General features: G+C 41.4%; 1 protein-coding gene across 1 annotated transcript in view; it reads right to left on the bottom strand.

The window, feature by feature from the left end:
- The window catches only part of pla2r1 (phospholipase A2 receptor 1), a 33,990-nt gene extending 21,386 nt beyond the window's left edge, over positions 1-12,604 (bottom strand). Inside the window, 18 exon segments of the mRNA XM_030726356.1 lie at positions 353-388; positions 503-598; positions 601-637; positions 719-803; positions 2,058-2,203; positions 3,598-3,806; positions 3,926-4,095; positions 4,194-4,306; positions 7,183-7,293; positions 7,709-7,872; positions 7,965-8,159; positions 8,634-8,780; positions 8,996-9,109; positions 9,808-9,945; positions 9,948-9,971; positions 10,115-10,288; positions 10,392-10,772; positions 12,252-12,604. Coding sequence (XP_030582216.1) covers positions 353-388; positions 503-598; positions 601-637; positions 719-803; positions 2,058-2,203; positions 3,598-3,806; positions 3,926-4,095; positions 4,194-4,306; positions 7,183-7,293; positions 7,709-7,872; positions 7,965-8,159; positions 8,634-8,780; positions 8,996-9,109; positions 9,808-9,945; positions 9,948-9,971; positions 10,115-10,288; positions 10,392-10,772; positions 12,252-12,396 — 2,485 coding nt within the window. The 5' untranslated portion in view covers positions 12,397-12,604.
- Positions 12,605-13,914: the final 1,310 nt, after the last annotated feature.

Genomic DNA, 13,914 nt, shown 5'->3' with positions numbered 1-13,914 from the left:
TAAAGCTTATTATCAAATCCTGAACCATAAACTAGTTAAACGTTGTACTATGTACAGCATCCTCAGTCCTCGGGATCAGACAGGTAGGGCAAGGTGCCTCCAGATCAAAATAAAATGTAAGTATAGCATTATGCAAAGCTCAAATTAGGTATAATCTTTTGGAAAATGCTTTGAGTTTATGTGCATTAAATGGTCAGTCAGCATTTTCTGCCAAATGATTTTTTTTTTCAGCTGGCAGGTCACATGAAAACATTGTTGTATCCAGCAGCATACTGTAAACACATTATTATATCCAAAGTGCAACCATCTATAAAGCTTCCAAATGTTGGATTTAAAGGCAAATTTTACTTACGCTCAGTGTACCAGTAGGGTTTGTTCAGTTTATCACCTGCAGCATAAACAGAGTTGGTAAATGATGTAGTCCTGATATGTGTGTATGCAGTATGCATGTGTGTGTGTGTGTGTGTGTGTGTGTGTGTGTGAACAGTGGAGGCATGTTTACCTCGGGACAGCTTACAGATCCACTCGTGTTGGGTGTCACAAGGCTGCGGCACGACAGTGTTGGTTAGGTCACTGTACACGGCACAGTCCCTCCTGTATCCTCCTCGTTCTTATCATCAATAAACGAAGTCACCACCTGCACAAAGACAAATCTCTAATGCTCCACAGAGTGTAGATGAGCTACCAGGACACTTAGTGAACATCTCTGTGTACTCACGGGAGAACCATCGGACCACTCCCAAGCTCCAGCATGTTCAGGGTCTCTCTTATTTAAACCTATCCAGAACCGACGACCCTCTATTCTAAATAAAGAAAAAGAAAAAGAGACACACAATGCAAACATACTGCATCACAGCTACAGATAAGTGAGTCTTTTAACCTTTTAGGACTCTGGCATTCATCACTGATTTTCCCGCCCATCACCCTGTGAAAGTGTGTCTCGTTTTGTTTCTTTTATATTTCTGATTTAGTTGTAGCGTGTGTTCAAAACAGGCCACTAATATGAAGTTAAATTGGTTTAAAATCATTTTGATCTTATTTGTGTCACGTTTGCAGCGTGTAGTATATCACACACTGCAAACATGATACAACAGAACTTAATTTTCAACCAGTCTTAAAGCTGCAGAAGTTACCCATGACTATCATCCGCTACAAAATAAAACCTGATTTTTTTTTTTTTCCTAAGACCTGGAAATGAAGTCATAGTCCTAAATCCTTAGCAACACTGTAGTGGCTAACTATTTGTTTTATATTTATAATTCAGAGTCACTTCAACAAAACAAACCTGATGACTGTTCTTCCATTTACATGTAAAAATAGATAAATGTGTGACTTTGACATGAGGGCTTCTAAGTCCTAGACTGCTCTGATCTATACGAGGAACTCTTAAAAAAAAAATCCCTTTTTAGAGGTCATGCCCACTTATTTTATAAGCTTAATATAAAATATATTTTTTAAGCAAGCATTGGACCAAAAAGGTCAAACTGACCCCAAAGACGTCTGAGATGAATTTGAGTGACGTCTTTATTATGTGAATCTGAGAAAATGGGTCAGAGAGTTAGATCAGCCTTATCTGGAACAGACTGACTGAAGACGCCCTGTTGTAACTTCAGAACACACGGTCACCTTGTTCAATATTGCTGCAATAAATGATTGTTGACATCTAAAGCATCTGAGTGTCTGTCTGAGTCACCTGACGACACGCTCATAATCCTGACACCTTTGTACAGTTCAGTGGTTTCTGTCTTGATTTAATTGAGTGCTTTAATACCCCTTTAAATATCTGTTTTTGAAAAAAGCCAAAAAACCAAACATTATGACAATTCTTTAAATCCAACACTGTAATACTGGATTCACCCTGCTTACTGGTTGCAAGCTTAAACTACATATTTCTCATTCATACTTGACAAGATGTGCTTTTCCATGAAAAAGCAGACAGGAGAAAACACATCTGCTCTTCAAAACCAAATAATTAAACTCTGTATTCACTGCTCTACAGACACAGAATAAAATCATCTCACTCTTCCCATGACATTCCTGTACTGATGAGTACCAACCCTTCAAACATGGTACTGAGGAGCTTCTTAACAAACACCTGCTCCTCATAGTGTTGGAAACTGGCCAGCTGAGCCCCGAGGGCCTGACAGAAGAAGTCTGCTTCCACCCAGGAGCGTTTCATCAGGACTTTCTCACTGTGGAACACCTGGAAGAGCAACACTTAGAGTCAGCTGGGGGTTTGCAGGTTAAATGTGCAGAAACTCATCCCATCATTTTGTGCAGGTTCTGTATTACTTTAACTAGGGCATGCCCATGCTACAGTATGGTTTGGCCTGTGATTTTTGGTCCACTGTTAGGCGGTTGTTCGGCAGCATCCCTTCAAAGGTGAGTTTTGTAGTTTTTTTCTTTCATCCTGTTGAACTGCAGCCATGCACCAGGCTGGAGTCTGTGATGTGTGGTGGTGGTGCAGCTGCTGTGACCGGCTGATGGAGAGGAGTAGACGAACTCCTGTGTAAGAAAGATTAACCCTAATCCGACTGTCATTCAGTGCATCATTAGAGCCCGCGGTTCATGATGCCGTAGAGCACGTTTCACGGGTGGGTCATTTTCACAGCTTTATTAACTCTCAAACTGGAGAGTCTCCTGTTGATCTCAGAGAATGAACAGGGTCGCTTCCTTCCCTGTACGGAGATTTGCAGATGTGGGTAACAGAGGGTGACGCGCCACAAACATCACTCATCAAATCATGGAAGCTGACTGTTTTCTGTTTGATATGTAGGAATCTATCAAAGCGGAATATTTATTTATCCTAGCATTTTGTGCTGTTGAAATCATAATATATCATGCATAATGAAAGCTTTGTTTTGCTGTATGTGCTATTGGTGCATAAATGCTATAAATGAGCAATTTTAGCCTGTTCATAGGTGGCTGCAAGGTATCACTATTTGTGTGCCAATTTTGGTTGCTCAACTCCTCATCGTGCAGGAGGAGAGCACGGGTAAACAAACAGAGATTTCATGTAGTCAGATGTGCTGCATTTTTCTTTTTTTCAGCTATTTCACACCTTTGTAAACACAAATGAGGGGTAACATATCAAAATGTCAAATCCATTATCAATTATTATGTACACAAGGGTAGACAAGCCACTCCACAGTGTGGTGATTTACACATTTGCCTAACTTGCAAAATATCCCTGTTTGAGACCAGTGGGAGACAGAAATCCTCCTGGGGGTTGCTTCAGAAGGGCACGTGGTGTAAACATCTGCCAAATCAAATATGTTGAGCTGTCTTCTGCAGTGACCCCCTCATGCACAAGGGAGCAGCTAAAAGGAGATGTATGTCGGGAGGCATGCTGCAGTGAAAGCATATCCCTCCAGTGGATGCGTTTTCAGTAAAACTAATGTCCATTTTTCTTTCTAACTTTTTCTCTTTTCAAATTATTGAGAGTGTATCACCAACCTCTAACAAACACAACCTGAGACTTGCTGACAGTGGCGTAATAATAAGTTGTCTTAGCCTTAGACCTTGGATACCCTGCCTGTTGCTCAGTGCGTGATGGGGTAGGATATTGTCCGGGTGACTGGATGAGGATGATCTAACCTTAAAGCAGGGGAGCAGCCCAGAGTTTGATTCCCACCCAGGGGGACAGGGGGCATAGGCATCAATGTGGTGCTCTGGCAGCTGAACATCGTGGTAGATGCTGATACTCTGCTTACACACTGACAAGGCCTTGTGAACCTTGCAGTCTTTCACCTCCCAGCGACCCAAAGCAGGTCCGCCTGACATAGCAACACAGCCACTAGTGCTGACTAGTGAAAGGAGAAGATGTGGGAGTTCAAAAAAAAAAAAAGAAGAATGAAAACATTTAAGAGTTAGCTTTTAATACAAATCACCAATTAAATCAAACATTTCCAAAATAAAGGGTTACCTGGCTGATGTTTGTTCCAGTTTGTGAAGGTGAGAGGCAGAGAGGAGCCGTTGTGAGGAAGCCAACTGTACTCTCCCTTCTTCCCCTGGTCCATGAGACCAATCCAGTAATAAACGCTACTGTTGGCCCCACTTTCACTCAGCAAACTGTTGACAAATGCTTGCTCAAACCTGCCAGCAGGTGGAGCGAGAGAGGAGCGGTGAGGAAATTGTGGCAAATGCTAGCACAGACTTAAAAGTACAAATTAAAAAATGACTTGATAAACTACCTGTTTTCCACAGTAAGAAGAGGAGCCTTGCAGTAATACCCCATCAGGGCATCTTCGTAGCTCTGCTCATGACTTGTTACCATGTAACAGGAATGGCCGTGCCTCTTCCAGCCCTAAAACCCCACAAAGACAACCGATATCAGGCTCTCTCTCCCTGCTTGACTCCAAATAAGACAAAGCTTCATCATCTTTGTTTCACATTTCAGCACTACTGCTTAGTAAACAATCTAAAGAGCAACAACAGAGGTATACATGCAGACTTCCCCAAATGGTGCTTTTATTCCCCATATGTTGAGTTCTGCCTCATTTGCTTTGCTCTACAATTTCCCATCTATTACAGACTGAAATGTTACTGACACTGTAATAGGTTAGATTAATGAGGCTGAACAATAGTCTCCTCGTGCCACTGATTCTAATCCAGATTTTGCCAGAAGCTTAACAAGAGCTGACATTTTGTTTTGTTGCTTACAGCTGTTTGTAGGAGGCTTTTCCCCTCAGTTTATTAAATAGAGGCAGCTTTTATAAAGCAATGGGATTTTCAGAGTATCTCCAAAGTGAGAGAGCTGAAAGGTATATTTAAGCACATGGCACAACAGCTATTATTTATTTATAGTGATTAATTATCCCTGACATGCAGACAAAAGTGGTCAGGATCTCACAGTATAAAGCTTTCTATGCATTTCTGCACAGGTTCATAGTTCACATAATTCAGCCATGAGATTTATTGTAATACTAATGTAAGTAAAAGTATGATAAATTTACTCAATCAAATACACTCCTGGCCACTTTATTAGGCAAATCTATTCAACTGCTTGTTAATGCAAACACCTACATGCAACCCAATCCAAAATGCAAAAGAAAGGTGATTTTGTGAGTTTGAATGCTGCATAGTTGTTGGTGCAGATGGGCTGGTCTGAGTAATTCAGAAATGCTGATCTACTGGGATTTTCCCACACAACCATTTCCATGGTTTACAGAGAATGGTCCAAAATAGAGAAAATATCCAGTGAGCTGCAGTTTTACTGGAAGAAAATGCTTTGTTGATGTTAGAGGTCAGAATATAATTCCCAGACTACTTCAAGATGGTGGGAAAGCAAAAGTAACTCAAATAACCACTCATTACAACTAAGGTACGTGGAAGAGCATCTCTGAATGTACAACATATTGTACAACCTTGAAGCAGATGGGCTACAGCAGCAGAAGACCACACCCGATGCCACTCTGTTAGCTAAGAACAGGAAACTGAGGGCAGTGGGCAGTTCTAGGTACCAACCAAAATGTGTCTGTAGCCTTAGAAGAATGAAAGGTGGTACTGATCACTCAGAGCAATTCAAGATAGAGCCCAACTGATTTTAGACCGATAGTGATGCCAATATTTGGTGATTTAAAAAGACAATATATGGGCCAATATTTTTTTCTTTCAGACACAGGAAACATAATCAGATTTCCTAACCATTTGTTATGTGTAGATATTTACGAGTACTTATATGATAATATGACAATGCAGTTATAAAATAATCTTGTTTTATTGTTACAAGAAGTGGATTTGTTGTTTACACACTCCTTGACTCTGTTCAAGTCAGCTAGTTGTTGTCAACAGGGAAGTTGCAGAGTGCGCTCTAGTGGGCAAACTATGCAACATCAACACTCATAACTATGTTGAAGGCTATTTCTCTCATGTCTGCTTTACCTTTTAAATGACAATTTATCAGCAAATAAAACTGCTGATACCAATATATCGGCAAATAATTAACATTGTCCGATATATGGGTTGGCTCTAGTTCAAGATTTTTTTTTCTCCCATTTCTGGCCACAGCAGCTTTTATCCACAGTAGAGAGACAGGAAATGGGGGAAAGACACAGGGCAAGACACGTGGGCAAACTAGTGACAGGCCGCGTCTCGAACCTGCACCACCCACACCGCAACACGACATATGTATGTGGTCGCTGGCTTCACCACTAAGCCACTCGGGCACCCTAGTTCAAGATGTCTTTAAAGATTTCTTTTTTAAGGCGTTCTTTGATCAGAATTTATGGTTTACATTTTTTTAAAAACCCACTTTTTAAAAATGTTTAATTCTTGTGTTTAGACTTTCATGTCTAACACTTGGATGGTCAACTGAAAAAAGTGTCAGACCTATGTCGTTATCCATAAATCCCTCACAGGTTGTTCTTTTAAATAAAATAGCCTTTTGGCATACTAAACTCTTCTGTTATATTTGCACTAACAATGAAATATCGTAATAATAAGCAGATCAGCGGGTGTATACACACACATGTGCGTGTGTGCATGTGTGTATGTGGTGGGGTGAGGGTGTTTTGACAAGAGGTGAGAAAACCTCTACATTCACTCCAGACTCCTGTGTGCTTTGATTCCTAAAACGATGTAAGAAAAATTCAGACTGCTTGAGCATGTCCACTAATTCGGTGTTATCCAGGTAATTTTGGCCTCCTATTTCAGGGCATGAAGCAGCCTGATGACTCAGGATTCTGATATTCCTGTAAACACAGTCAAGGAGCAACACGAATGCCAGACAACACGTCAGAGGCCAAATGAGTCAGCTCATTGTGCCTTTGAAGGAGCAGAACACTCCGAAGCTGAAGGGCAGCAGAATTGTGGCCCTCTCTAAGCTCATGTCCTGATCAATGTGGTATGGTAATACTGAACAGCACACAATATGCCTGACAAACTTAGAAATAAGTTGCTTTTATTGTAAAATAAAAAATAATCAATCAGAATCAGAATACTTTATCAATCCCAGAGGGAAACTCTTGTTTATGCAGAGATGGTATAAGCAAATCTTGCTGGGAAAAACTCCCTTCCAAAATAATACAAATAAAGATAAATACACTAATGGATCAATCCTAACCCTGACCCTTGCCCTATTCTGAGTAGATGACTTATCTTATCTGCTCAGAGACTTGAGTTTGAGTACATGCACACATGGACGTGTGTGTTTGTGTGTACACTTGTCCTCTGTGTTCCTACCTCGGGACAGCCCTCATCCCAGGTTCCATGGTGGTGAACGTCATTCTGGCTCTCTCTTCTGCACACCCCAGGCAGTCGCTCGTCACATGATGCTAGCAGCCAGTTGCCACTCTGTGAAAGATATTTTCAAAAGATTCTGCTTTTCACTCTCACAGGCACAGCACATGGTGAATGTGTACAAACATTATAAAGTCATTAACCCTGACACAATTAGATGGCTGATTTATTAGTTGATTGACAAAAAAATTAATTGGCAGCTATTTCTGCAGCTTATTAATCATGACTCCATAAAAGCCTAATTCAAAAGAGTCTGATGGAAATATATTCAGCTACTGAAATATGAGATAGAGTGCTATTCTGGTCATAGATTAGAGGGAAATATCTTTTTTATTGGTAATAATAAAAGGATAAAAGGGTAAAAGTGGGCATATTTAAAATTTCTATTAATTAAATCATCAGAAAAAGGAGCAAATTAATCAGAAATGTAAATACGACAAAGTTTTTGCATCAACACAGGGTTTCCCACCTTCCTGTCCACTTTAGTACACAGAGTTGCATCGGTTAGATTATGCAGAGGGTGATACTGGTGCCACAGAGTGAGAGTTACTGGTGAGCCATCAGACCACTCTACAGCTGACAATGATGCCTGCTTCCAAAGTCCAATCCACACCTCCACACTCCCCCCGGAATCTGTGAAATATGAGAACATATACCATAGCATTTAGTGTTTACAGTGCACAACAACGCAGCACTAAATATCTGAACTGCATAATGCCCCTTACAGTTAGCCAGGAGGTTGAGCAGCATTTCCACCTCAGACAACGAGTGGAGGCTGGTGAGATTTGCACCGTGAGAACCACATGCCTGAGAAGACTCCTCCCAGCTTCCTGCTTCTGCTTCTGGCAGCACCCAGTAGCAGAAACCGTTGTGAGGCCACCAGCCATTCGCACACTCGGTATGGATATATTGCCAGTTCTCTGCGAGAGGAGAGGAGCCAACAGTGCAACAGAGAGGAAGGTCAAAAGTTGACTCCCCAGGTGTAGTGCAGCTGTTGAGTCACATTCTAAGAGGGATACTCACACTAGAAAAGTTGCTTTGAACCGAGCTTGGGCACGACTGTCCCGCATCTACATTCCTCCACTGCCTAGCACACTCATTCCCCTTAATAATTTGTTAATTACTTAACAAAGCAATATTTACAGAGGCAGCTATGGCTGAGGAAACATTGCAGATCTATGTTGGGACATGGACAGAGCCACACTACATAAATAACTGGGCTCACCTTTTCAAGCACGCATTGATCACATAAGTAAAACTAACTGGATTTTGGGGGGGGGTCAGATGTGTTTGGGTGCAGTACGGATTGACTAGTGTGAGTTAAAATACCTCTGAAGATGCAGGGAAGCAGTCTCCAGTGTGTTTGTGTCTCCTGTGCGTTAACATGTTCTCACCGAGAGGTTCAGCTCTGCGGCTGTTGTTAGGTGTCTTCTTGCAGATGTAAGGCAGAGCAGATTCACAGGAAAGACTCTGCCAGTGACCCTCAAATCCTGAGTACACCCCACACTGCTTATTGTCCTGCAGTGGACTGGCTGGGAGACCTGATGGGCACAAATAGAAACAAATTTTTTTGGCTTTATTTCTTCATCATTTACACAAGCTCCTTTTTCTGCCTTTGCTGGAGAGACATTTATAATATTCTCATTACTTGTTATAGTAACTCTCCCAACAGCATTTTGGCTTATCACTAATATAACCATATACACAGAGTAAATTTCCCTCTCACTTGGTCCTGATATAAACCAGTAGTCAGTACCTGTGGTGAAATTCACCAGTGACAGAGGGGCTCCGTCAGACCACTGCCATCCATGCCCATCCTTAATGTGGTTCAGCCCTGTCCACACCATTGCCCCAGCACTTGCCATTCGATCTACCACAAGATGCAAATGCAAAACCATGTTGTATGAGTCTTCAAAAAACTTCACTGAACATACACTGATCGGACACTTATTTAAGGTACATGTGTTTAACTGCTTTTTAATGCAAAAATCTAATCAGCCAATCAAGTGGCAGCAACTCAGTGCATTTAGGCATCTAAACATGGCCAAGATGACCGTTACAATGGAGAAGAAAGATGATTTAAGTGGCAAATGTGGCAAGGTCGATGCTGACTATTTCAACTGTCAGCATACCAGCATCTCTAGGGTTCACAGAGAATGGTCTGAAAAAGAGAAAATATCTAGAGCAGCAGTTCTGTGGGTGAAAATGTCTTGGTGGAGTAATGGTGCGAGGCCCCTTAGTACCAGCATGTCTGAGTATTGTTGCTAGGCATCTTGTTATGACCATAGTTTACTCATCTTCTCACCTCATCAGGATAACACACCATATCACAAAGTTCAAATCATCTCAAACTGGTTCCTTGAACATGACAGTGAGTTCACTGTACTCAAATGGCCTCCACAGTCACCAGATCTCAACCCAATAGAGAACCTCTAGGATGTGGTGGTGGAACAGGAGATTCTAGTTCTATTTTAGTTCTGGTGTAGCGTTTTTACATGTGCAGTACATTGTGGATGTTTCTTTCAGCTGCTCTGTGGTTCCTGCATGCGTTTTCTAACAGACGCCTACCTCTGATATACTTGTGCTCTGCCACGCTGGTGATGCTGAGCAAGTTTCCACCTTGGGCCTGGCAGGTAGACAGCGCCTGACTCCAGGTTAGGATGGTGTACAGGTTGAACTGGTAACATGCACGCAACTCGTGGTTGACTCCCAGAAGTGCTCACAACTGGAATCTGTGAAAAAGGCAGAAGAAAACTGATGAAAAACAAAGGTAAAGTGGGTCAGTATGAACATGTCAACGTGAGCACACAGCAACAATGACCTGCGATGACCTGCATTCCTTTCCTACACTGGTGTGTCTGCGTGCCCACTTTACCTTGCACTGGACAGAAGCCCCATCTTTCAGCTTTATCATAGCGAGTGGTGGTAGAGCACCACAGAAGTTGGTCCTCACGCCCCTCAGTAGTACACTCAGAGTACCATTTGTTATTGTATTTAAAGGGAAAAGCACATGGCATTCCATGTGCGTTCCCCAACAGAGTGTGGATATCTGTAAATAAAACATGCCGAGTATGACCTGAAGTAACAAATACTTTGTCCAGACAAGCTGTAGGATGATTATGAAGGTGCACTGAATGTCTGAAGGGGGTTACCTTCATATGGATATGAGCAGGGACCCTCTCTGGGAGTGTTATGCCTTTTCCACCCATGATAAATGTTTCTCTTTACCACCACCAAACGTCCAGCTGCAGTCACCCTCCACTGGGATGCCCCATACAACATGTTTCCACTGCAGCGCCACCACAGCATGGGGAGGGCCGTGTCACACTCGAACATCCCGAGAGGCTGCGTCGCGTCGGAAATGTTGAGACCCAGGCACGTGCTGGTGCCCAGATTAAAGAGACGATGCCGGGAGACCCACTTCCACAGCATGCGGCGCATTGGACGCTCACAATCCTCCAGCACTAGGTTAGAGCGATCCACTGAGATGCACCGCTTCAGCGGCTCGCTCTCCAGGATGAACAGACCCTTCTCTGGAAGGAAGCGATTGACAGACAAGAAGCAGATGAAATGAGGACAATGTGGGGCAATTGATGTGAATGTGTCCCATAAACAATGGAGCATTTGCATAATCTGCACAACAAGGTATAGATTAGATATACTGCATAACCCGCTTAGTACAATGCAAAGTTTTAGAGATAAAACCAGTTCTGAAAGTAATAAAGATGGAGCAATATTTGAGCTTGAGGAAAGCTTGCATGGAGTCTTTGTCTTTAGAAACAAATCAAGGTCTTTGTGTAACTGGATACTCAAACAAAAGAGAGAGGATGTTTTCAAACAGCAGTGAAAAAAAAAGAGCTGGAGGGATGATCTCTTCCTTCATCTCTCTCTATGTCATACGGACAAAGAAAAAAGCAGTATGCGTTACCGGATCTAAAATAAATACTCACACTGATTGTTTAGAATTTATACGCCTGGAAAAGATTGTTTGGGAAAATGGGGTTGGTGTGCACATCCATCACAAAATGGGCATTTGTGTATCCTTCCTCTGTGTTTTTGATAGCAGGACCTATACCATAATATTAAGATGCACACACAGCATTTATTTGCATTTTGGAGGAGAAGGTGGGCTGATCTGATCCAAACTGAGTGAGCAAAATGAGCAAACTGGGGCTGCAGCTAATGATTTCCTTTACAGTTCAGTGAGTTGCAGATATTTTTTGACTAATTCATTGTTTAAACTTGCCCAGATTTTCACATTTGAGAAGCTGAAACCTGCCAATATGATGCTTTTCTATATTTTCCCAACTCTATAACAAGCAATAATGTAAACTGAAGAAAATCAGCACATTCTCAGTTATGCAAAGATGATTGTTTGACATTTTTCCAGGAAAACCCAAATGCTTCTCACTCAGATGACTGGCTCATCTATTGCACTCATAATAAACAGGCTGCTTTTAATTCTGTATGCTAACTGCAGAAAAGACACATTGTTCCTTATTCACAACATGTGTAATATGTTCAAAAAAAAAAAGAAAAAAAAAAGCACGTGTTCTAATCTAAAATTAACAGGCAGGGAAAAGGAAAAGTTACACTTTATGTTGCACTTGAGCTGCGTTTTATTACACACACACACACACACACACACACACACACACACACACACACACACACACACACACACACACACAGGAAAAAGGGAAAAAAAAAGAAAAAACAGGAAGAAATGTGAGCCTGGTGCAGCTGTGAGGCTCAAATTGTGGTCCACAGACCGCTACATGAGACCCGGGAGAGTTTCACTGAGTCTTTGTATTAAAAAAAGAGCTCAGCACATGAGACTAAGACTCCTCTTCAACCCCTTCATGCACAGATATACAACCCCCGTTATTTTTAAAGCGAGAAACAACATCCTCCTAAAAAAAAAAAAAAAAAAGAAAAAAAAGTGTGGACTTATTATTATGTAGGTCATTAAACTCAGAAAGGGACCCGCTACAGCCACGCTGTTGACTTACTGTAAAACTCCATGAGCTGTTTTTTCTCCAGGATCTCATCGTCCTCCTCAGTGACACACACACAGCTTTTCGCCAACAACACAGTTACGCAAATAATCGCCACAACAGGCGCGGGGTCGATGCAACGGCACAACTGGATGAACATTTCGACAGCGGGATGCAGTGTTGGAGAGCCAGTGTCCGCACATTCCGGAGCTCCGGGGCGCACCGAGTATTTTGGGGGACTCGCTGTTTTCTGTTTCTTTCTCTCTCTCTCTCTCTCTTTTTTTTTTTTTTTTCCTCCCCTCGGAGAAAACTTCCTCGGTCGTTTTTGGTCTTTCAGCGGGGAAGCAGCGACGTCACGTCTGACGGAGGAGCCGCTGCTGTCCGGGCTGAAAGTTGCATTCCTGCCGCTCCGGACTGTTTTCGCTGGGGCAGAGCCCACAAGTCTGTATTTAGACTCAACCAAAGAACTTCAGGGAAAAAAAACAGACAGGGGGCAGATAGAAAAGCCAGGCTGTATGAAACATATGACTACGAATAGGCTGATCTCAGGTACACTACACACCGCAAACTACAGCCTAGACGTCAGCTGTACCAACGTCTAGGCTGTAGTTTGCGTAAATTATTGGTTCAGTAAATTATTGAGGTAATTTACTGAACCATTTATTTATATTAAACTCCACTTTTTACATAGCGTTTTATTTATGTTTTTACTTTTTATCTTGTATTTTTAGATTTTCACTTATTAAATTCTATTCTTTTGTGCAATGTTTTTAACCTTTTTTTTGTTAACCTTTTATTTATTTTATTGAACTTAGAGGAGGTTTCTCTGCTGCATTGTCCCCTTGAATATTCCTGCTTTCACCTTCAAATTCCCCTTATCCTTTGAGTCCGTCTCTTCTGTCTCTACCCAGGTCTCCCTATCCTATCTGAGAGCCAGAGCCTGTGGACTGTGAGACCTTGAGTCCCTCTCCATCAGTGATGGCATAGTTAGCTTGAAAAAGTAATCTGATTACTGATTGCTCCTTTTAAAAAGTAACTTAGTTACTTTACTGATTACTTAATTTTAGAAGTAACTAAATTAGATTACAAGTTACTTTATTAGTTACATTCAACAACAGCCGATGTTGTGCCAGAAAGTGATTGTCTGCCAAACAGCGATTTTCAGTATTTGCCAAAAAATGATTGCCTGTATTTAAACGTCTGTAAATGACTTGTTGACCTATAATCTGTCAAACATATGTCAAACATATTTCTCAAGAATGATATCAGTCATTTTGAGCAAGAAACAGCATTTTTATCAGTTTTTGGCAAAGTGACTTTTATATTTTCATTTTTTATCAAGGTAAAAACTGTCATTGACATTACAAATGTCTTTTTAAACACAAAGCTGTCTAATAAGGCTGCAGAAATTGCAACAAATATGACATCACAGTTCTATAAAGATATTTTAAGCAGCCAAAAAGCACTGGGTTGATTATGATGTAGGTACAATAACACAGACTCCTAAAGATTCTTTCAAAACAGGTTATTTCTTCATTTTATATATAAGCCCTTCATAAATCATGTTGACTGCACTCTATTTATCAATATAAGCAAAGACATTACACATAAAAGCACATAGAAAAATCGGAATCACTTTATGACAGACGATCACTTTTTGGCACAACACTGAATGCCG

Source organism: Archocentrus centrarchus, chromosome 3 (assembly GCF_007364275.1).
Source record: "Archocentrus centrarchus isolate MPI-CPG fArcCen1 chromosome 3, fArcCen1, whole genome shotgun sequence".
NCBI lineage: Eukaryota > Metazoa > Chordata > Actinopteri > Cichliformes > Cichlidae > Archocentrus > Archocentrus centrarchus.
The sequence above is the reverse complement of the archived record's forward strand: the minus strand, read 5'-3'. Positions and strand labels throughout refer to the sequence as shown.